General features: G+C 43.3%; 2 protein-coding genes across 2 annotated transcripts; one reads left to right on the top strand and one right to left on the bottom strand.

Annotated features, from left to right (window-relative positions):
* Positions 1-1,601: 1,601 nt before the first annotated feature.
* Positions 1,602-8,969, bottom strand: LOC144742244 (poly(A) RNA polymerase GLD2-like). The gene is made up of 14 exons (XM_078624717.1): positions 8,752-8,969; positions 5,945-6,049; positions 5,087-5,153; positions 4,712-4,826; positions 4,551-4,639; positions 4,388-4,445; positions 3,916-3,982; positions 3,748-3,824; positions 3,449-3,577; positions 3,316-3,359; positions 3,032-3,168; positions 1,953-2,044; positions 1,784-1,863; positions 1,602-1,688 (listed from the first exon to the last, which is right to left on the bottom strand). Exons 1-14 carry the CDS (start codon positions 8,967-8,969, stop codon positions 1,602-1,604), a joined length of 1,365 nt encoding a protein of 454 aa, XP_078480843.1.
* A 4,993-nt stretch (positions 8,970-13,962) lies between these two features.
* On the top strand, positions 13,963-24,756 carry LOC144742243 (homer protein homolog 1-like). Its single transcript, XM_078624715.1, has 8 exons — positions 13,963-14,265; positions 15,720-15,851; positions 17,280-17,372; positions 19,292-19,440; positions 23,545-23,701; positions 23,903-24,013; positions 24,136-24,216; positions 24,565-24,756. The coding sequence occupies exons 1-8, from the start codon at positions 13,963-13,965 to the stop codon at positions 24,754-24,756; spliced, it is 1,218 nt and encodes a 405-aa protein (XP_078480841.1).
* Positions 24,757-25,301: the final 545 nt, after the last annotated feature.

Here is a 25,301-nt window from a genome sequence, read left to right as displayed (position 1 = left end):
AGCTTGTGGTCAGATGGTTTGGACAAAGGTCTAAGGAGCTATTAGAGCCATATCTATTTCCATACAGTTGGGCGACTGAATAGCTCAGTAGGATTGTTAACTGACTTCGGCACAGGGGATCAGGGTTCAAATCCACCTGGGGCTGCGGTTAGGGTTGGAGCTAGTGGTCTAGTTGGAGGGAGGGTTACAGGTGAGCTTGTGGTCACATGGGTTTGACAAAGGTCTACGGAGCCATTAGAGCCGTATCTATCTCCATACAGTTGGGCGACTGAATAGCTCAGTAGGATTGTTAACTGACTTTGGTGCAGGAGATCACGGGTTCAAATCCAGCTAGGGCTACCATTACAATTGGGGTTAAGGTTGGATAGAGTGTTAAGGGTACAGGTGGAGCTAGTGTTGAGATGGGTCTAGGGAGGTATAAGAGTAAAATCTATCTCCATACAGTTGGGCGACTGAATAGCTCAGTAGGATTGTTAACTGACTTTGGTGCAGGAGATCACGGGTTCAAATCCAGCTAGGGCTACCATTACAATTGGGGTTAAGGTTGGAGAGAGTGTTCAGGGTACAGGTGGAGCTAGTGTTGAGATGGGTTGGATATGGAGCTATTAGAGCCATATCTATCTCCATAGAGTTGGGGCGACTGAATAGCTCAGTAGGATTGTTAACTGACTTTGGAGCTGGAGTTGGAGAGTGTGTTAAGGTTGCAGGTGGGTTTGAAGCTAGAGTTAGAATTGCAGTTAATGTTGGTGCTATGGTTACCATTACAGTTAGGGTTGGAGTTAGAGAGCTCTGTCATGTGTTATGTCTTTCCTGTATGTTTCTGAGATTATTTCATGTATGTTTGTGTTTCTAACTGCATCCAGACCAAGTCACATCAGAAACTCACCATCACCGTGTGTCATTTTTTTGTCACATCACACTCAAAAATTCTTTGGGATTCACAAAATAATTTGAAAACAGTCACTTATCTCCAGATCCAAGTTTAATTTCTTTAACATTTAAAAGTCAGAAATGTACAAAATGTAAACAAACCTATGTGGAAATATGAACCAAAGAGAAAGGAGTCTGCCGTTTTCTCATATCATCTCTTCATGTGTGCTTCAAGTGTTTTAAGATACGCATGTATTTGCTGTGGTATTAAAATCACTAAAATAACATGCTTGGTTTTGGAAAAGAGCTTAGAAACTCACAGAAGGTAAAAATGAAAAAAGCTTTAATGCACATTTTGACATTATGTGTCCACTCTGTTTAAGCCCAATGAAGCCACACACATAAATACTTGGTTTACACAAATATTAAATACCACTTGTTTGTTCTGAATCGGTGGTTGAAACAAATGGCGTCTAGGCTTTGGGAATGTGAGTGTGGAGATAAACCGGACCTGTGAAACCTTTAACGCTGTTGTTTTCTTTTCAGATGGCATCATGAGTCAGCATCTTTGTCAACTAGCAGCAGAGCTGTTTGCTAATAGGCGCCGCCACAATATGTGACCAGTAACAGATTCCTTGTGGCTCTGAGGTTTGTAGGCAGCAGGGCTCCTTTCAGGGGAAAAGCCTGTCTTGAGGTAGCTTCCCATCAGCTCGTGTAATTAGAGGAATCCCTTATCTCCGGGAAGACTCCTTATTAATGATCGCTCTGACAGGGAGGATGGAGTTCAGGTCCTTCCTCGTCTGTAGTATCCGCCATGACTGTGCAGCCAGAGGGAGGTGAGAAGAAGCAGGATTAGAGTTAACTCATCACTGGCCAACAGAGGGTTTGAGAGCAAAAGCAATAAATGACATACCTCTGCAAACTGAGCTCTAATGGCGTCAAATTTGACCTGCTCGTGGACTGCACGGGCAACGTTCCGTCTTTCAAATGGCTCTGAAACACAATTCAAGATCACTCACAGGATACACAGCAGCCAGACATTTGTCACATCGATGCGCCAGTCGTGGTGGTGCTGTGTTTACCTTCCACACATATGTATTTGTTTCTCCAGTCAGGCGAATTATTCTTAGTAAAAGCTTTGGCTTCTCGAACAGAGATCACCTGCTTATCCCACCTGCATGACACAGACGAAATTCAGACTGAACCTCGGCTCACACGTGGGATTCGACAGATGACGTTTACAGCAGCCTGGCTTCTTCATATCATCAAAAGTACGTTTTCATCTTTCAAACGACTTTGATTGGGTCAGTTTTTTGCCAGCATTTGTCTGTCTGTTAGAAAAATAACTTGAGAAGTTTAATGATATGTTCAGGAAACACTGATGGAACAAGGAATAAATGATTTGAAGGATTATTCATCATTATAATATTTTCAGCATATGTGGATAGAACTCCACAATATCAGCAGTGGACTGTCTCTGTGGGCAGCGGTTTGTGTGTTTGGCTATTAACCGAAAGGTGAGTTGTTCGAGCCCACCCTGGGTTTTGCTTGGTGAGATGAAACCACGCATGCACAGAATGACAGAGGACTCTGCACATGTCAACAATTATACTTGTGATTTATATATGATGGAGATAAATCCAGAAGAAAACTCCCATTAGCTAAATAGTGCATTTTCTAAATAACTATTGAACTAAAAATGGTATCACTGTATTTCCAAATGGTAATGATATGTTTTCATGGTCAAGGAATCTATTGATGCAGATAAGTTAGGTATTTGGTGTCAATCAAAATATTAAAACATATTGGGTGTGAATGAGCTGCTTGGTGGAAGTCTTTTCTAGTATTATATTTTTATATTTTATCATTATTATTGTTGACATAACAGAATTCTTCTCAAATCTAAATTACAGTCAAACTCAGTCAAGCTTGTCTGTGTAAAATGTGATCTGGCACTATAACATACATCCTGCAAACACAGGCATCACAGTGAGTCATGTTCATGAAGGCCAACGGTCGCAGCTGCTGCTGTCCCTCTGCTACAACCATGAAACAAGAGAGGAGGATGCCCAATGAAGGAAGGAGAGTGTGAAGGAGCCGAGGAGGATCAAGAGAAAGAAAAAGACACTTCATCCCCTGTCGTGTTGTGTTTGGGAGATACCTGAAGTCTCGGGCGTAATATTTGAGAAAGCCCAGAAGCAGTTCTCCCAGAGACGAATGGTTTCTTGTGTTGTAGGAGGGGATGTGTTTGGGTGCTTCTGGAACCATGTCAATGTCCAACATGGGACTGAAACAGTTCTGAAATCAAGACATGATTGATTACGAAACCAATATCCAACGTGTGCTGCAGACAATATACAGTATCCGTTGTGCCAGGAGAAGTAAAGTTCAAGGGAAGCAGACCACGAAGAGACAGATGATAGGAGCAAAGTATGCCAGACTTACTGGGAAGTCCCTCTGAAGAGATGGAAGGACTGGGTCTCTCAGGGCTGTCAGAAGTAAACACACAAAACAAGTCAGAGCCACACGTGAGCATTAAAAGAAAGATGTCAGTGTGTGTGTGATTGTGTGTACTGACTCTGGAGGTAGTGCAGCACCATCAGCACCAGCGCGTAGCTGCTTAAAGTTCCTTTACTGGCATCATTGATCTGGTTGTGACGCGCCCATTTCTTGACGACGAGGATCATGGGTCGTACCCTGACATCAGCTGAAACAAACAGACTTCTTATGATAGCATGATGTGAGCCAGGACCTTTCTTTTTGTTTGTTTGTTTTTTACTGCTGACAAAAATACGGACCTGTCAGGTTGAGCAGATGTGGCTGATCATTACCCGGTACATGGATTGTTGAGCAGAGATCAACAAATAATTAAATTACCATAAGCGTAACTCCTCAGAAGAAACGTGTTCCTGATGCCCACTGTGTTGTTGATATTCAGATCAAACTCCAGATGACTAAAGAAGGGATGATGAAATGATCATAATGTCACAAAGGTCTGACTGCTGATGTGGTAGAATCAGGCTTCAACAGCAGGTTCGTTCCCACCTGCTTTTCTCTCTGAACTTGAGTATCGGCACTTTGGCTCTGATCAGCTGGGTCCTCTCTACATACGCTGAAAACAAACATGAAAGTTTCAGTCTCCTCTCTTGTAAAAAAACATGTTCCATTGAACTGACGGCGCCACCAAGTGGAGAATGTAGAGCATTACAGCTTTAGAAAAATAGCTTGAAATAACTTGTTTTGAAATGCTTATGTTGGGACAAGGACCAGATGATTAAATGTAGTTCAGAAATCTTAGAGATCCAGTAATCTTTTGAAGGATTCTTTGTCATTGCCAGATCTGTGTATATAACTCCACATTATCAGCAGTGGACTGTCTCTGTGGAGCAATCAATAATACATGGTGTAAATCAAAATCTATCTATCTATCAGTAGTAGTAGTAGTAGTAGTAAGACTGTAATGACAACCTTGTTTGAAAAGTGTTTCAAACTTACGAAGAGGTAAAATGTTACTCACACAGGGATTTAAACAACTGCTGGAGGTCAGACAGCACATGAATAGGATCAGGTCTTTTCTGAAACAGAAAAACACATACAGGTGATTATGGGGAAGTGAGTATCTTTTCAACTTTCACATATAAAGCTCTGGAATCAGAGCAAAAGATGCTCAAGATGCTCACGTTTCCACTGATGACCAGACATAAATCAGCGTCACTGCTCCGGCAGCCTAATCCATTCATGGAAGATCCAGTCAGGTAAAGCCGTGCCACTGTGAGAAACACAGAAGTCGTCTAAAGATCACGACTGGGCAAACGAGGGCATCACGGTACTTCACACACACCTGCATAGATACGCTGCATGTCCTGCTGCAGCCGAGCTCGGCACGTCTCCTTCCAAATCAAGTCAGCAGACTGCTGCTGGCACGCTTCAAACAGCTCAACCATCTGATCACTCAGCTGAGCGCACCAATACAATACACAATTAGAGTAAACACAACCATTTTTAACATGTCTCAACCACTAACACATGCAGATACCTTGTCCCTCGCATAAAACTGCAGGTTCTTGGAACCTTCGGGGGTCAAGTGAGGATGCTGATGGGAGTGTGGGTTCCGAGAAGAGAGGTTCGGAGTGGAAGGCGATATTGATGGACCGGCCACTGCTTGTTGAGGGTGACGAAGGGGAGGAGAATTGTCATTTAAAGGAGAGCCTCTCACTGTGTGGGAAGACGAGTCAAAGCGCTGGCGCTTTACAACATTCAGGTCATATTCGTCACGGTGCCTCCTGGAAAAAAACAGAATGATCAAGAGCTCATGTCAGAGATGATTCACGCAGATGGTCAATAAATGCAGATGAGAATAACACATATATTCTCAGGCTAGTATGCAGTGAATTACATACTTGCGCCTGTTGGCTGACGTGTGAGGAGAGGAGGAGGAGGGACAGCAGGGATGGGTGGCGTTGGCTTCCATTCATATGCAGGTAGACTCCTCGGATAAGGCCCCAAATTACCATCAAACTCATCTGGATACATGTTACTACACAGGAAAACAAATTGTCAGTCGGGTGATAAAAATCTTGATGATGTAGTGCTGCGGTCCTAAACTAATCACACAGCAGATTCAGACAACTCAACCTTAGTTGAGTTTAGTTAGCTTAGTTTTCAGTAACTGTTTTTTTAAGGCCAACATACAAAGTCTCTAGTTGGTGACACAAGCAGGTATTAGACACAGAGGATACCAAAGTAACTTTTCACATTCAGGATCCCTAGTTTAGAGTTATGTGGCTAAATAATACATACTACAATAATACTAATATTAATAACACTAATACTACAAATACATCCGAACTTCATGCTGCGTTCACTGCCTCATGTTGGATCTCACAGATACACCAACATCTGCATTTTAGTCTAAACACAAACACTCATGAATCTAAATTCACTTTCATACACGGAAAAAATCGGCACCAGGGCTTGTACTGATGACTGGACGCAGTAGTATCACATAAACAACGTTAAACCAAGCTGCCGTTTAACGCACAGCGTCAAACACATCGCTGGGCTGCTCTCTCACCGGGTCCCGCCAGCCTGTGTCTGCGGGTTGTGGTCGTAGTAGCGTCTCACAGGGGGTTGAGGAGGAGAACCGGGGCTGTGGACGGGTCGACCCTTCGGCGCAGAGCTGCGTGGAAACATGCCGCGACTCTTCGAGCAGCTTTGGCATCAACTCCGCTAAGTTCGACCGAACACGAATGACAGAAGCACTGCGGTCACCACGAAGATAATTGGTGTTCCCGAGCCAACTGAAACTTCGCGTTCCTGCCGTATGTGACAAGCAAACAGACGCTAGCTCGTAAGGATTTCCAACTCAAACACCCGCAGTATAATTGCGGATGAAAACGGTCGGTTTGAATATGTATGTGAAGAGGATATCTATTGATACGTGTCATTGCACCATTTTACCTGATCAAACTCTTCTGTCACACGTGATGAATTCACACATAGTAGATTCACATGTCAACAAAACAGGGAAACACTTCCGCATTGTAGTGACGTGTAACGCGATTCTTCTTCTTCTTCTTCTTATTCTTCTTCTTCTGCTGCTGCTGCTTCTTCTTCTGGGGTTTCGGCAGTGTAGACTCTACCAGGCGTTCTACTGCCCTCAACAGGTCAAAAGCGGTCAGTTACCTTTGGTTTGTGTCAAAATGACCCATAGAGCTGTGGCTTGCAGGAGCTCAATCACAGCTGTTGTTTCCACAGATAGTTCTTATTATGGCTCAGGAGAGATCTGCACTACGAAATTATGACACTCTTTTCTAAAGTACTTCCTTTTATTTCTGGCATTTGTTTGACTGTTTCTGGACTTCCATACTCAGGCAGCCCAGTGGGTGTTTTACAACAATGTGAGTGACTGAGCCTAAGCTGTCATTCTGCCATAACTTCGGCCACGCTCTCATCATACCCTCTTTAATCATTCACCTCAATGCCACCCTTCCCAGTGACATTTACATCAGCTTTTTTATTTGTTTAACCTTACTATGCTATGGAGTCTGCTATTTCATTTTTCACCAACTCCAACATGGCCAGGGACCCAGTAAAGCAGGGCATCACAGCCTGGTCCCTTGAATCTCAACATAAAGATAAATATATCACAAATCTGAGCAAGCCTTTCATTCACAGCCGTTTAAGCTGTTGAGTCATAACAAATTATAACCCTGTTTTGTCTCGTTTCTTCTTGCACATGTTGGGCACAGTATTGCAAAAAGTTGTGTTACAAACACAGAATTTATATGCTGTGACACATTTTCCTATTTTCAGATCATGTCTCTATTGCTTCTCCAAGCAAAGTCCTTACACTGTTAAGATATTTCTGCAATTATTCTTCTTTTCTGGAAAGTAGGTGATAGTGTAGTTCCTGCATTAGCAAGGACAAAGGTAAGAAGCTGAGACATTGGCTCAGAACTGACCCAGTACTACAAACTAAACTCAGTGCACCTTAAACATAAAAACATCAAATTCTCTAAACAGCGTTTTGGCCATCAGAGCCAAAACACCCATAGCCAAGAACAGTATCATAGCTTGACATGTAAAGGCATGGCGCTCCTGTCGGCTCCCCACTAACACCCTTCCAGACTACCCAAGACATTTAAAACATTACAAACCTCTTCAAGCATTACAAATAATTTTCTTTACAGCCAAGTCAATCCTTTGTCAAATGAGAGTTAATTAGGCCCCTTTGAACAGCCCTACTTACAGCATAGTCAGAGATATCTTCCAAAGTTTCCTTTTGGATCAGTTAAAATGCGAAAGATCTCACTTTGCATTCTATAAAAAAAACCCTTAGGGTCAGAGGTGCTCATGAATGTATTTGTTCAAACATAGAACAAATTGTAAACCTTTGACATAAGTGTGTTTGAAGGTATATATATTTAAAACAGAGAAAGTGAGATTTAACATTTACCAAGTAAGATGTTTGATGAAATAACTCGAAGCAAGTGAACACAAAGCAACTCCACACAGGCCACTTCGGCTATTTTGCCTCTTCCTGTACAGTAACACATTATTGTCATGGTTTTCCAATTTTTAATTGTGTGCAAAATAAACTAAACTCAGCTGCATGTTTGTGTTATTTGCATCGCTTGTCTCAGGCTTGAATTATGATGACTGGTTTGTGTGTATAAATATCCCACAATGCTCCAGTTATTTGATCACAGCGCACGGAAAACCATGTCATCCCATATCCCAAGTGGTGAAGGATTCGGCCTGTTTTAAAACAAAACAAAGATTAAGCTTTGTTATTCACTGGTGTCAAACAACACTGAAACACCATTGATTTATTGACAGGCTCCAAATAATTCATGGAGAGTCTGTGTCATTTAAATCAAGTCGTACTGATCAACATGTTGTGATAGAAGTGATAGATAGAACGTCATGAGAACATTTTGTCCCCCTTTGCTCTAGGGCAGAATGATGCTTATCAATAAACTACATTTATGTAAAACAAAGCATCAAATCTCGAGTGCACTGGGTGACGTCACTGCGGAGGCCGGTACCGTGACGTAGGAGGCTCAATAGCGAGTGCCGAGCGACAGCTGTGGGAGGAGAGCGCATGCAGGCAGATGTGGAGCAGGGTCCGGTGCAGCAGGGTTGTGATGAGAGGACAGATCACAGAACACAGCCAATGTGGCAGCAAATGCAGCATGTCTGATATAAAACTGATAAACAGAGGTGGAAGCTGTGGAGGTGAATGGATGTTACAGAGGCACATGGAGAGGCGAAGCTGCAGATGAGCTGAGTTAAAGAGAAGCACAAACAGTGGGTGTGAAACAGTCTGGGGGTGTAGCCAGTGCGCCTATGGTAATGAGATGGAGGGAGGCGGGTGACGGTGTGATGCTGTGCGTTATCCACTGGATGAGGCTTGTCTCTCCCAGTTCAGGCAGCGGCTCCTCCACCCTTCCAGCGAGGATCTGTAATTTACACGACAACCGCACGGCGCCTGTCCGATCTCCATTGGACTTGTTCTTCTCCTTCTTCATTCTCATCATCTTCTTCTCCTGCTGCTGCTGCATCTCCAAACGCACGAGATCTGGTGTCGGTGCCATGTGCTGACCGACATCTATGTGTGAATCCAGGCAGTGACAGCCGAGGGGGATGGAGCAGTTGTCATCAAATTCCCGCAGACGCACCGACAGCAATCCAGAGGAGGCAGTCGTATAGAGAGCAGAGCCTTTTTCAACGCCACATTCATTTCTTCATTCATTTCTAGTCAAAGGGATCAGTGGTGAAGTGTCGCCCTCCATGTCATCCGCCACAATGGGGTAAGTGTGATTCTTATCACCCTTCAGAGTTCCCGTCCCTGATTTTCTCTCATTATTTCAGCCAAAGCTGACTCACACTGGCTTGAACTTACATGGAAACCACATCCCCCATCACACATTAACGACAAGGAAATGCATGTAAATGTATGGCTCTGTCTTTCCAGTGGTTAAGATACTCCAGGCTGTGCAGTGGAGAAGTCCTCTGCTGGTCTCACACAAGCACAAAATAGCATGGAAAGCAGCATTTATCTCCAGAAGGCGATTGGTTTCTGAACAGACAAAAACACTTAGGGCCTAGCATGAATGATGATCCTGTAAGTTTCTTCCATCGTCAAACTTTTTGGATCCTAATAGCACGTTAATGTGCATTTGTTCCCCAAGTACCACATCCAGGGTGTACAGGGGTTTGTGGTTGTGCTCAATAAATCCACCAAAGTTGAAACCTCCTACCTGGAAAACAGTTACCAGCTATTATTGTCTGTTTATTACCAGCCTACATTATAGACAGTTATGTAATTCAGAATGAGGGCATGTGGAACAACAGCATTTCTTCAGAAAAAATCTTAAATTCTCATCTCATCTGTGTAATGTGACGCTCTGTACATCCTGTTCCAGGTCCTGCTCGAGAAAAGGTTTGGGAATTGTGCAATGACTGATGCAGAGGAATGTCAGTAGCTTCAGTGCTGCATGATATTCTTGTGACGGAGTGTCATAATGTCTCCATGGCAGCACGGGGACCTCACACAGCTTCCACAACAAGCACCCATCTGTAAAATGCCTTCATGTGCACAACGGTCGTCATCTGCATGCCCTATAACCTCAAGCACGGTGGTTACTCCTCCACCCCACCTTGCCATCCATTAACAACTGTCTCCTGCCGTTCTTTGTCATTATTTGCACAGCAGGAGGTTAACAATATTGCACAGACATCGTTCAATTTAAAGGCAGCAGCCAAACTCCTGCATTAACTATTAATAATACACAGGAGGCTTCTCAGGCTCCCACTCACACCTCCTACACTGTGGGCAGCACATCATTCAACGGTCTCCTACTCAGCCTCAGCTCTCCACTGCCACACCGGTGACTAACTTACTGTTATGCAACTGACTCAATGAGTCAATTGATCCACAATGGAATAAATTAGCAACAGCGATTCCAAGCACACAACGGCATACACGTTTACTCCTGTGTAAATGTTTGAATATTTGAAGGAAGATGATTACAGCTGCAGGTCAGCAGGCTGCCTGTGTCACATTAACGCCACTCAGTCGTATTTCAGCCCCGAGTTCCCATGTCAAATCTCTAATGCAAAAGGAACAGCCGAGAACGTTTGTGTTGGACATGCAGTGGAGAGCAACACTCTTGCGGGCGAACTCTCACTTCCTTGGGCAAATACAATCCATGCATAGATGGATTTAGTTTGTCTGCTTGTGTGTGTGAATGGGAGCAAATGTGTGTGTTCACAGGCACAACTCAGGTCAAGGTGCTTCCAGTAGATGAGCAGCAGGGAGCTCTCTCATTAATCACCGTTCTCTACTTAAAACAAGATCTACTCACTTTCCACTCTCTCTAATTAATGGAAGACTCTTGAAGGAGGGAAAACGTCCCGAGAGGTGGGGTGGAGGTGGCAAGGGAAAGTGAGATCTTGTGATGAACCATCACATTATGTGCCTGTTTCACTGCCAGTGCCTGCGGACAGAGCGACAGCTGCACAGTTAAAGGGGACACAGTCAATTAGAAAATAAAATGTCGCCTTCAGGTTTATAAAATGCTGTTTAGACACATTGTCACACCATGAGTGTGCACATCTGTGCTTCAGACTGCTGAAGCATATAATATAAGTAATACCTGTTGCTACAAAGGTGTGTGTGTGTGTGTGTGTTTATGTGGTATAAACTACATGGGAGCAGGGGCGAGTTTGTCTCGTCTTTACACGACATTAGCTCCCATGAAATAAGATTTGTGCAATATTTGAGTGCTTAAAAATTGGCAATATGCTGTTTGGGTTTATGTTGAAGATTAGATTATTATTCATGCATGATTCATGCATGAGGGTGATTCATCACTAACTTGTTTTCATGGAAATACCAGAATGCGTGATATTGTTGTCGTTACCGTGGAGTGAAGTCACTTTTACACAGTCCACATGAAAAAACATAATTTAATATTTTCTTTCATGCAAATCACATCTGCTTGTAATTCTCTTAATTTCTCATTTGGAATTGTGTCATCCTTAGTTATAATACCGATTTACATTTGTAATACACATTATCAATACCAATAATTAAAGGCCAACGCAGGTTCCTCATAAATGTAGCTAGATGTAGATGGTATGGGAGGACTGAGTCCTTCCATCCATCCATCCATCTGTTTGGGATGGAGAGATGCAGTGTGCTTTGGATCATCTCTCTCTGTGTTGGCGTTTCAAAGTCTTTGGTTTCAGATACTTGCACTGCGATGGAGGGATTTAGATCTCTGATGATTCACTGGAGTTTAACTCCAGACTGTGTGAGAGACTGAGACTTCATCTTTCAGCATGCCTGTTCTGCCCTGTCCTGTCCCATAACTTACTTCAACAGCAAACACTAACAAAGTTTCAGATTCATAGAGAAAAGTTTTGGGTTTGCACAAGGACATTTTTAGTGAGAAATAAATTTGATTTTTGAAGTTTTATATTGTTTTTCATAGTATTCTACCGACAGCAATAACTTTGAGGAAACATATTCCTGCTTGGAGCAACACATTACGTCACGTAATTATTTACACCACGCAGGGGGTTGAGAGCACTCCCACTGCATCCTCCTCCTCTTATAAAATGGTCATCAGCTCACTTACTTCTCCTACATCCATCACGTTCTCTCTGCGGTCCCGCCCTCCTTCCCCCTGTTCTCTTTGTGTTTTAACATTCACGTTCCATCAGCTGCCCTTGTGTCAGGGAGCACACTCTGCATGCAAAACACCTCCTCCTCACTCTCTCTTTCTTCTTCACCCTCCACACTTTCTTCTTTATCCTCTTTTTGTACCCCACATCAATTATTCTCACTCTCTCTGCTCCTTCTCTATGTTATAACAGGGTTAATTTGACAGCCGGCTATATGCATATACATTTAACCCACTACACATAATTTACTTTTAATGCCCCAGTGGATCCCCAGTGGTGCCCGTGTGTCTCCCAGTTGCTAAATCATTGCTCAGGTGCAAGATGATCAATAATTTCTGGACTGACCTTTAGGCAACTGTTGTCTGAGTCCAGAGGCACTTATGTAAATTATTATACATGAAAAAAGATAGCAGCATTGAACCTAAAACTCATTTCATTTTTCATTTTCATATTTTGTTCTTTCTTTTTTAGTTTTTTGTTGTTTTTTTTTCACAACTGGTGGGTGTCATTTTGGAACAAAATTCTTTGTCACCCACATTCATGTTAGAATCAAAGCAATGCTGTATTTGATGCACATTCAGCTGGGCAACATTTGCCACAGCTTTGTCAAATTAGCCAATGAAAAAAGATGTGAGTTGCCAAGCAGCTCTTGCACAGATCATACAGACAGGCCGTGGTTGTGTGATGTGCGCTGTGAGAGAGTTGAAATGACTCACAGTTCCGCCACATACTCTGCTGTCGATGATTATGATAATTCGCACCCAGCTCTCCACAAGCAGCTTTGTGGAGCAGCATTAATCATCCCAGATTCACTCTCCCGACTTCCCATACTGTTCACATTCCACATCATTTTATTTCTCCCCCTGTCTAACTTCCCTGTCTTCTTGTTTTGTTTTGTTTTTTTCTGTCTTTCCCAGTCTGGGCTAATCACACAGGAGGGGTACCACTGCTGAATTTTAATATTCATTTATACAGCAAGCCTTTGATGTCCCCCATCACCCCTCAGTGCAGTGTAAGCACTTCTCTATCTCCTGCTCTGCCAGCACTGCCAGACTGGAATATCTCCCCCTGCACCCTGCGCTTTGAGTGTGTGTGTGTGTGTGTGTGTGTGTGTGTGTGTGTGTGTGTGTGTGTGTGTGTGTGTGTGTGTGTGTGTGTGTGTGTGTGTGTGTGTGTGTCTGTGTGTGTACACTGACTGTGGATATTACCCAAAAAGTTCCAACAATACTGGAATATGTGCGGGCTTGATGTGAGGAATGAGACATAAATGGATGAAGGGTATGTGTGGAAGACTGGCCAGTGGAGCAAAGATGACCTTCATTTCTTTCCCAACACTACCAGGGGTGAATCCAAACACTTGGAGTGTCCTGGAGAGGTCATTAGGCATTAAATCGTCTCAGCCAACTCCATCGTGGAGCTTTGCTCATGTACTGATTTAGCACACTTAAGCTACAGCAACATAAATCCACATATACACTGGCACATTATTGCAGATTTATAATGCCATCACGTCTGGTCAAGTGTGTGTGTTAATCTATGCACATGTAGTCTGTGTGGAAACTGCAGTCCTGAGGGGTGTGTCTCTGGCAGTAAACCATGGCCTACTGTCTATATTTAGCCTCAAACCCTGTCTTTTCTCCCCTGTGTGACCCTCTCTCACTGCTGCAGGCATTCCCATATCAGAACATGGAGAGACAGCGCTGACCTGCAAAGGGAGAACGACTTTCTGCTGAAGAGCTGCATGTCTTTAGTTTAGTGTTGGATAATGTGTGAGGTCTGTAAAGGTCAGGTGGAAGAGGGAACTCGAGTTTGAAAGTTCAAGTCTGTGCGTGTATCTGCGCACAGGGCGATTAGTTTATGTAGTGGTCCTATGATCTCTGTTTCTGAGCTGAGACTATGGAGGATGGCGAGCTTGTGATCCAGTTGTCAGGGCGATCTGACTCCACCACAGGCGACGGCAGCTTTGGTGCCGGGGGTGGGTTCGGTGAGACGTTGGTGTTGCGGCACAAAGAGGTTCACCACTTCTTCTTCGTCCCCTTCAGGGAGCAGCCCATCTACAGCACACGGGCCCATGTCTTCCAAATTGACCCTAACACCAAGAAGAACTGGCTGCCCACCAGCAAGCATGCCGTGACCGTCTCCTACTTCTATGACAGCACACGCAATGTGTACCGTATCATCAGCCTGGATGGCACCAAGGTGAGCTGATAGCTGCATCCTTCATCCACAAATTTTGAACAAATCCCTAAAGCCGGGCTCTGTTAAATTCATACATGGTGTTATGAAGATGTTCCAGATGTTTTCAGTTTAATTACTTCATCAGGCATCACATAACCTTGTTGGAAATGTAAGTGACAGCATGATCTGCCAGTTAATGTTGGTAATACGGGTTGCATTGGAATCTAATGTGGAAATATGTCTTTAAAAAGAATTACAATCATAGGTTGATGCCTCATGTTTCCCCTGGGCAAACCTGTGCATGTCACTACTGTATTTGTGTGATGGGCATCTGTTCGCACTGCAGCTGTTTCAGAATATATCCCATATTTGACCTGACTAAAGGTGGAGTATGTTTACAGAGCTACAGACTTCTCACACACATGGATGCTCACTGCTAATTATGGACAGACAAATTGTAAATGAGAAAATGTGGTAAACCGAAGCAGAAGAGCACCAAGGTAAAAACATACGAAATCAGGCGAAACATGTCAAATGGTAAAATATGGCAGCTAAGTTAGACTGCAGATTTAGGAGGGCGTAGTCACGTGTGTGTGAACACTTTCCAATTTGGCACCTCTCACATCATCACACTCAATATACAGTTAATGAATTTCACCATTGTGTAACAGCCATGGTGACCAAATGTAACCCCCCCAAACCCATAGCGATACCAGTCAGAATTACACAACAGGACTGACTGATCATAATAATAATTTGTTCTCCTTTATAGTTACTTAACAGAAGAAATTATTACATAAGATACAATCTAAATTTAAAAGACTGTTTAAGTGATCTTTTCATCAATTTTTTTTTCACCATGATTTTACCAAAACAACGACCTACTACACTGAAAGTGGCTCTCGAGCCCTATAGATCTTTAGGTCACAACAGTACACAGTATGCTTCAAAAATGACGGTGTTGGACACTGTAATTCTACTTAAAAGCTTTTGCTACATTTATACTTCACCGACAATTGTTGTTTTTTAAATCAACCTGCCCTCACTAACTTTCTAATTCTGTATTTGACACAATTTTTAGATGTGTGTGTGTCTGTCTACATTAAGTGGCTTTCTCGCCACACATGGATGTCAGTGTTGCAATGTGTGTGCCTGTGGAAGCCAGGTATCATTCACTCACTAATACAACACACACTGTACAGTAAGGAAATGTTTACAGAGTTCAAGACAGAGACATTGATGGCCACGATTTATAGTTGGGGTGCAGAACGATGTAGGTGGAATGACGTGATGTTCATGCTGTGCTCCACATACATACATGTTTCATTCATATGCTGATGTCGAGTCCGTTGAGGCGGAAATAATTACCTTCTCTGGCTCTCCTGCCGACACACTCTCCCTCATGCGCTCATGTTGCACACACCAGCAATAAAGTTAATTTAATATGTAGTAAGTGGGTTTCCTCTGTCCTGCAGGCAATAATTAACAGCACCATCAGTCCCAACATGACGTTCACAAAGACCTCACAGAAGTTTGGCCAGTGGGCGGACAGTCGAGCCAACACTGTCTACGGCCTGGGATTCTCCACAGAGCATCATCTAGCCAAGGTATACCCCCCACACGCTCCCCAGCTCCCTTTCTTTTCTCCTTTCTTCTCCCTCTTTTTGCTCTCTCTGGAAGAATCTGGATTTTTTTTTTTTGTTTGCTGTTTTTGTGAAACGTGTGGTGTAGGTGGTGTTTTCTCTCCTCTGCAGTATGATTAAGCACTGACATGAACCGGGGCGGCTCAGTGCAAACCCACTGACAGCACACACGGACACACTCATACACACACACGAAGCAACAGAGACTGATTTAACTGTGAGAGTTGGCGTGTGACAAATAAAATCTGACGTGACTACTATGTAAAAATTCTGTAAAACAGCTCTGTGTCTGAATTGTGTGCTTTTGATCGTATAGCTTATTTGGGAGGTTTTGATTCCAACTAGAAATTAAAGAATCTTTTTAAAAGTTGTACATTGATTAAATTAGTGTGGATTTGCAGCACTATTATGTCACCCTGAAACTGTGCACTGCTTTAATTCATCTTCCACCAAGTTGATTTCTACTCACATTATTATTTAACACTCTTGTTTTGAGCTTTGTTAGAATGTCATGACAGCAGCTTCTGTCTCCTGTTAGATGCCAAATATCAGTGGAAACATTTACTTTCTCGCAGTATCAAACTTCACTGCGAATGTATTAAGTACTATTTGCACTGAAACAGGAAGCATCTCGGAGAGGTGCTCAGATAAAAACACTCACCTGCCTGTCATTTTTCTTTGGCGCGAGATAATCAGATTCACTCCTCAGACAGCTGCAGGAGCAGCTCACTTCTGAAGCACTTACAGAAGGAACTGCTGCATTCCGATAACTGTACCAGAGCTATTAAATTGCACTGAAGTGAGAGGATATTGAGTTACTCTGCTAATGCAGACATGAGACCGTCTCCAGCTGAGGTGTCAATTTTATTTTCCCACCACTCCGTCCTCTGCAGGACTGTATATCCAAACTTATTGCAAAACACTGTGAGAGCAACGTTGGTAATGAACCGCACCGTAGAGAGACATTCTGGATGTGTGCTTGCATGTTTATGCCAGTGTGTTTTTTCCTTTCCTCAAAGTTCATTAGCTGAGCTCAGCTTACCACTTCAGGCCTGCTGGATGCATCAGCTGCAAAAATAAACCCACAGATCAACTTCAGCCACTGGCAGCTTCTGATTAAAGAAAACGTGAATGAGGAGAACAACAATAGCGGCCTGCTTTGCTCTGTGTGCATGTCTGTTATAGAGAGGTCGACAGTGACCTAGTTTGCTCATGTTTCTGCGGAGGTATTACGGGTAAGGGCCTTCTTTTCTAGGTTCAGCTGCAGGTCATTATTGGCAGCTTCTCAACAACCGAAACATGACACGCCGATCTGTGCATGTGTGTGTGCGTGCACATGTTGATGATAAAAATGGCATGAATTTCACTTGATTCTTTTTCTTCTGTGTCCAGTTTGCTGAGAAATTTGCTGAGTATAAAGAAGCCGCGCGGCTCGCTAAAGAGAAAAGTCAAGAAAAGATGGAAATGGCCACATCTCCTTCCCAGGTACATTCACTGAGAGACTTCTTGTACAATGATTCGACCAGATAATATTTTCTTTAGCATTTATTGTTTTTTTTTTCTCTTTTTGGTTGTTCTTTGTGATCAAATATCAATGACTACTTGACTAAATCATCAGTACATAATGATTCTTGCCTTTTTTTCAATAAAACGTAACTCTGCTACTCAGCTTGACTTTTAAAAATGAAATGTTTCAAGAAAATTCGAATGTATTTGTTATAATGGACCGATGTGTACGAAGCATTTTAACCACTGTAGCTGGCAAGATAGTGTTTGTTTAACTGAAGCACTGTTCTTGGCTAAAGTAACTTTCCACCCTGGCTGAACCCGCTGGGAGAGCCCGTCTCATACCTCAGCTTAATAAACGCTAATAGGCAGCATTAGCTCTCTGCATGCAGCACTGCATCTGCTGCATGTGCTGAAATAAACAAAGCTCTGTGCAGACATAAATTGCAGAACATTAATAGGCTATATGTGAGGTATATGTTTGTGTGGGAGAGCGAATAATAGAGTGTTTTATAACGGCATCTGAGGGGGAAAAGCCTCATTCAGAGGAGAATCTCTGGAGAACTCTCGTCTTTAATCTAAAGGTTGTTAACAGGCTTCATGTCCTGGTCTGTTCATTATGGAGGCTAGAGGAGCAGCCCCCTGCCGTGATGCAGCTGATTACTGGTACTATTAGCACTGCAACTCACATGGGATGTTACAGTACCTTCTACTTCCTATCAGAGGGTGTTTTTAATGAAGCCAAGTGGACAGCCGCGCTCTCCTCGGGGGTTGCAGGCTGCTTGCGCATTTGCTTCTATCACACTTATAGGGACCGTCATTAATGTTGAGAATGCCCTTCTGTCGCAGCACTGATGGTCAGAATTCCACGAAGAGTCTTATCACCGACTTCTTTCTTGTCCTTTCGGATGTGCAGGCGTCCTAATAGCCTTGTTTCATGTATGTGCAGCAGTCAAATGATTTGTCTGTCATATCAACCTGCGGTGGTATGGGATATAAAGATAAGCATTCATTTGTAATTCTTCAATTCCCCGGTTCTATAATAAGCTATTCACTGGCTTATAGGCATGTGGGACTGCTTGCTAACACACTGATGGGTGAGCACAGAAACTTCCATTGCTGTGTAAAGTCCTTAAATGCGAAGGCTGATCGAAATTATTTTTTATCCCTGTGACATCTCTTCTAACAAGAGTAACTTCAGTAGAAAATGTATAATTCATATATTTAAATAGAAAATAGACATGCTAGAGACATTAGATTAAATTATATATTAGAACCGTTTTTTGTATCTTTTGTAATAAAAATAAGCACTCACAAACCAAGAAGGACAAAAAAGTAAACAGAGAATAATAAAAATTATAATAATAATAATAATAATAATAAATTGGAAGCGAAACAGTGCTAACCACCACACCACTGTGTCACCTGGGATCTTTCTATGTGGAGTTTGCATGCTCTCCCCGTGTCTGCGTGGGTTCTCTCGCCGGGTACTCCGGCTTCCTCCCACCTCCAAAATCATGCTGAGGTTAATTGGTCACTCTAAATTGTCCTTAGGTGTGAATGTGTGCGTGCATGCGTGAGTGGTTGTCTGTCTTTCATGTGGCCCTGCGATGAGCTGGCGACTTGTCCAGGGTGTACCCCGCCTTTCCCCTGTTGACAGCTGGGATAGGCTCCAGCACACCCGTGACCCGTAACCGGAGAAAATGAATGAATGAATAAATAAGAATTTGTTTGTTATTATTTATTAGTTTAAATATATTATCATTATCGACCAGATAGATAGATATTGATTACGTTGATATGTGTTATTTGTTGTTATCTTTTCATTTTAAAAACTTGCAGCATTAGGGACAATAAAATATTTCTAAAAAATGTTTTTGACCCTATCTCACCTGTAGGAGTCTCCAGCAGGTGAGCTCGCCTCACCTCTGACCCCGGTGACCCCGCCCATGGAGAACATCAACGGCACAGACGAACTTTGCGACACAACTCCGAACTCAGACACACGACCAGAACCATCACAGAACGCCTTGGCCTTTGCACACAGGTACGTCCAACGTTATGGTCTTATGTCGCGTCCTGTGCTGCAGTCCAGATGTAACAGTGTGTCCACTGGTCGTGCTCACGTTTCACACACGAACCGTACTGAAATAGATTTAAAGTAGTTAGTTGGTGTTCTATTCTGTGCCTTTCCGTTTTCATTGTTCATTTGAGGCAAACAATTCTCAGCTCTCCTTTTTCTATCTTTTCCTTTGTGTGCGCATATGAATATGTTTTTGGTTCTCATGTCAGCATGTTAGTGCGCTCCTTCTATTCATCACTGCTTTCTCGTGTCCTTCCCTCTAGGGAGCAGTTTAAGACTTGTCGGGTCTGCTCTTTCTGATAGGGATCATTACAAGTCCTGACCACTGATTCATCATATCTACGCAAAACTATCAAAATTCAGGCATAGAACTGATTGTGACTGATGGTCGATGATTGTGACGGGAGGGTCTGCCTGTTTACTAACTCTTAATAAGATGGGCAAGAAATATTGGTGCACCTTTTTCTTGACATAATGCCAGTCAGGCACTCTTCCCTTCACCTGGACCAGCAAAAGATGTAACTCTAAACTTTTGTCAAGAAGACGATATTATCCAAGCTAAGTTATTTTCTTAAATTTGAGCATGTTTGGTTATAAACGCACATATATTTATAGTTGTATGTCTTTAAATTCTAATCTTGTATGTTATTTGTTGCATTTTAAATAATGTGATTGTGTCACCTCTATGCATGCAACAATAATGCTGTTCCTTCTGTTTGCGCCTGTTAGCAGACTGGATAGTGAAAAGGATCATCCATATTCTTTGTGGGAGTCAACACTGATGCATGACATTGTGTAAGATAAAGAGGTCACAATGCCATATAAATTCTGTTGCTTTGTGTCGTGGCCCAAAGAGGTGCGGTTGTAAAAGGTGTTGACGAAGTGTTCATCCAAGACTTATATAACACACTTTGAGTAGTGGGAGGCTGAGAAAGAGCATGATAGACGACCACAGCCGAATGTGTCCAAAACATAACAGAGTATGATGGAGAGAGCGGCGCATTGTGTAAAGTCTGGACATGAGTCATTGAAAGATTCTCGCCACACACACAAACACACACACACACACACACACACACACACACACACACACTCAACAATAAATACATGCTTCCAAAACTGAGCGGGAAGCCAATCAGTTGAGTCCTTTGAGTGAACTGTTATTTTCTCCGGAGAGGAAATGTTGCTGTTATCCACTGTCACCTGGTGTCGACTGTACACGTTTGTAATCTCTGTAATCTTTTGCCACTCGTTTTATTCTTTCTCTGGCTGAGAATCTTATTAATTAAAGATATCAATCAATTGTTTAATGCATTATCATTCTTTTTGCTCCACGTTTGGTGTCTGAGTGGAAATATTCACCTTTCTTATATATTAAATGAGACAAATACAAATTGTTATTAAGCATATATGCCAATGAAGGCAAACATTTTACAAATGCTTAGAAATCCCTCATATTACATCACAAAACTCTTTAACGATATCCAGAATCTCTATGCAGAGAGAGCAGGCTGGAGAGCAGACGCCCACTGCATGCTGCAGCTGATGTCTATTATTGCTGTATGCGTGGGAGACAGGGTCGACTCTTGGTATTTGCGCTGGAAAGCACAGCAAGCAAACCTCGCTGTCACATCCCATATGCAACCAAAGTAGATGCAAGGAACCAGCCTAGTACTAGCGAGGATATCTTGTGTACGTCTGCTGTCTATTTCACAGCCCAAGGCGATGAATGAAATAGTTTGAGGTTTTCGTGAAGGTTGTACAGACCACCGTGTAGAAACACAGCATTTTCAATTGTGCTGGTTTGTCTCTGCCGTGTGTCTGGAATTAGATGATGATTTGTCTCCATAACGTTCATGCCAGCGTTGCGCTCTGCGGAGCTGTGTAGGCAGGTGTGTGGGTGCAGAGGGCAGAGGAGGGGAGCCAATGAGAGGCCGCTGCATGCAGAGCTGTGAGAGCTGCTCTTCTATATATTAAAGGTTGTAGGCAGGTCTGGCAGCACTTCAGTGAGCTGGCTCTGAATGGTTTTGTGACTGGAAGACCTTCTGTTTCTGCTGCTTCGGTTTGTGTGAATGGTCTTCCTGTGTTGGAGGATATACGCTTCTTTTGGTGGGCTTGAGTGAACGGCACAGCTACCAGACGTCACAGTGCCACAACCGTCTTCGTTCCTTTGGTGCTGCCATGGCAACTGCTCTTTCCTACTTGCTTCTTGAAGGGTTCTGTGAGGAAAAGAACCTACCTGACGTCACACAGCGTTCAAAACAACAGCAGGAGTACTGTAAAAGCTGTCGGTGCCACACAAGTGTATGTCATGAGAGGAGAATTCAATTTGTTAGACAGAAAAACACAAAACAGAGTGCTGATGTTTTATTTAAGAATGATGGTGTATTAGCAGCAGGGTACAGCATTCAGTCAGTATTCTTACTTCAAACTGGAAAAACAAGAAAACATCATCAAAATTAAAAACAAAAACTCTTAATCCATAAAGTTGGGACCGGTAACAGAATTAAATCACACAGCAAAATATTAAACACAGTAATGATAAAATAATCTGCTGAATCAGCAGCAAAATTGTTGAAATTGCATATCTTTGATGACATGCACTTAAAATGAAATAATTTATTTTTATTTCTCTGTGTCAGAAGTATAGGAGCTATGATAAAATCCAAAAATTAGCTAACAACTCCAATAATGAATAGCTGATTAAATACAAATATTGTATCAAAAATATTCACATAATCCTCAGTTCGAGTCTTTCAGCAGCTAACTTACCCTCCATGTGTCTCACACACCTTCAGCCTTGCTCTGTCCTCGGCCAAAACTGTGCTTTCAGCCAGTCTTCATCTAATGAAGACGAACACCAGTGTCAAAACATCTTGCACTCATTTCTCTTCTCTAATTCTCCCTCCGTCGCTCTCCCTCGCTTTCTCCGTCTGTCTCCATCTTCACATCTTGACGTCTCGCCCGCTCTCCTGCTCTCCGTGCTGGTGTGTAGGGTTTATACATCGGTGGGGCTGTGAGCCTCAGTGACAGCATCGCCGTGTGTATGTGTGTGTGGTTGTGTATCAGTTCATATGTGTAGGATGAAGTGTCGTCTCCCTCCTGTGCGTCACACACACACAGACACACTTGCACTCACTGAGGGGGTGGCTGTTGTGTAAGAAGTTAAGTCGCCGTGGGAGTCCTGAGTGAATTAGATCAGGGCTTTCTCTCCTTTACAGCTCATAGAGTGGGTGTTGGCATTGTGGAGTTCTTCAGCGTGTGTGTATGTCAGTGAGGGGGCGCCACAAACTTTGTTGGTCATACTCAGATCCTCGTCACTCTTCGACTGAGCTAAGCTTCCTTTTGTGCTTTTCTCTCTCTCTCTCTCTCCCCCTCTCTCCGTCTCTCTCCCTCTCTTTGTGTGTGTGTGTCTGTGTGGAATGACTTTTAAGTGTGTGAGAGAGTAGGAGCTCCTTTTCAAGGGTACTTGACATGATCAATGATGGTGCTCGACAACGTTTAGGTCTCTCATACATTCCCCGTCCAAGTCAAACATTATGCGAGAGATGGGGAGTGGGTATTTTGTAAATCCTCTGAATGTCTGCCGTGCTCGCATCTATCAGGCAAGACGCACAGTGGAAGCCTTTTCCCTCTAGAAAGTCGAATATACACACGTAATATTAGACTTCAGCACTCATCTATCAATTTCAAAGCTCACATCTGAGTGCCTCTCCAGCTCCACCACCCCCCACCAGCCTCTCTACCATGAAATTCGTTTACATTTAATCATTTTCCCCGTATCTCTCATCTCATCTGTAAGTAGCTGGACCAGATTAGGTTTCAGCCAGTCTGAGAGGATATAATCCCAGATTACAACCTATGTGGCAGACCGTTGCTTTCACTGCTACTGGTCAGGAGGTTCCAAGCTCCAACCTGAGTGCCTGCTGCAGCTTGTCCTTTCCTTTTATTGTACGTGCCTCGCTGTAGACCCTATTTAAAATCTTCAAAGAGATGCAGTTTCCCTCCACTTAACATTTGCTTGTTACATCATTTGACTGATTGTATGTATGTCCTTATGTCTTACAGCCCCGCCATGACAAAACACTGGGAGGCTGAGTTGGAGGCATTAAAGGGGAACAATGCCAAGCTAACGGCTGCTTTGCTGGAGTCCACAGCAAACGTCAAACAGTGGAAACAACAATTGGCTGCCTACCAAGAAGAGGCCGAGAGACTACACAAACGGGTGAGCGAGCCAGCAGGTGCAGGAATTCATATGTGAGTGGAACATGGAGTGTGAAGTCAAGATGGAGGATTGGATGGAAAAGGAGAGAAGAAAAAGCGCATTTGGGAGTTTAGGTGAAGTAGAATTGGTTCTTGAATGAATGAAAGAGTAAGATTTAAGGTTCTATTGTTCCCATCTGTATTTCCACATGTGTACGCGTAGGTGACTGAGCTTGAGTGCCAGAGCAACCAATCCCCTGCGATCAAATCCCAGAAGACTGAACTCAACCAAACTATAGAGGAGCTGGAGACAACCCTACGAGATAAAGAGGAGGTGCGTGTGTGTGTGTGTCAAAGACGGAGACTTACCTGCCTTGAATTCATAAAGCTCATGCAAAGGCACCTTGTATTCATGTTACCCAGCCTTTTATAGTTATATGTTTTTTCACCCTCCAGGAAATGGAAAAACTGAAAGAAGAACTGGAAAACATGAACGACCTGATGGAGCAGAAAGACACCCTCACTCAGAAACTTGAGGTGAGTGATACAACACAGTGTCAGTTCAATTCAGTTTTATCTGGAACATCACAATCACAATTGTGCTTGATAGACATTACAGTCCGCACAATACCACAGCCTCTGTCCTTTAACATGTGCATGTAATGAATGTACTGAGGCGGTACTATCAAAGAGGAGCGATTAGCTGCTAAAAAGTCCAAACTTGCATGTCCATCCAGTGATTCATGGCAGCTGAAGCGCGTCCTCTGTCTCCCACAAAGAACGTGAAGCTGCTGCATCATGCGCCCCAGAAGAAAACCCCACACTCAGCTATTAAACCCTCCCCATGACACAAATATGCCAACAACAATGCAACTGTTTCTCCAGGACACGGAGCTGCGCAGTCGGGTGCTGGAGCAGCAGCTGCAGGGGGCTGAGCAGCGGCTTGAGGAGAGCCAGGAGGAGCAGGAAAACTTCCGGAAGAGCCTGCGGACGCTGCTGGAACTACTGGATGGAAAAATCTTCGAGCTGACAGAGCTCAGAGACACACTGGCTCGGCTCATAGAGGAAGCCAGCTAGAGACACAGCTGCCAAAATCTCAGACAGAGCCATAGAATAAGTCTTGCTTGGTCTACTCATCTCACCTGCCCTGACCCACTGCTGTCCTCCACATCAGACAGATGAGACACTTCATCACCCCATTTCTGTTTCTGCTCAAAGTGCATAGCTCATTTTCTTTTTTGTTGCATCTGGTTCCAATCTCTCCAAGCTATGTAGTTTAAAACTATGAGGAACTTTCTTATCTTGCCTTTAGGTCAGCTGGTGTGGATGTTTCCTGAATTGAACTGATCACCCCACCACACACACACACACACACACACACACACACTTGAGAACTGTGCCTCAGTGCCATCTGCTGTTTGACTTGTAGAGCTGCGAGAGCTGCCCCACTGGCAGCAGTATCATAATAACCCCCCTCCCACACACACACACACACACACACACACACATGCACACACACAAAACACCCACCTTTCCTCAGTTTAAAAAACTAACCCCCCTTGGGGATGCTGAAAGTCATGTGGAAATAATTGCTGTTACGACACAAAGAACTGCGCCAAAGC

This window comes from Lampetra planeri, unplaced genomic scaffold, assembly GCF_965212315.1.
Source record: "Lampetra planeri unplaced genomic scaffold, kcLamPlan1.2.h2 scaffold_932, whole genome shotgun sequence".
NCBI classification, from domain to species: domain Eukaryota; kingdom Metazoa; phylum Chordata; class Hyperoartia; order Petromyzontiformes; family Petromyzontidae; genus Lampetra; species Lampetra planeri.
This window is presented reverse-complemented; position numbering and strand designations above follow the sequence as displayed.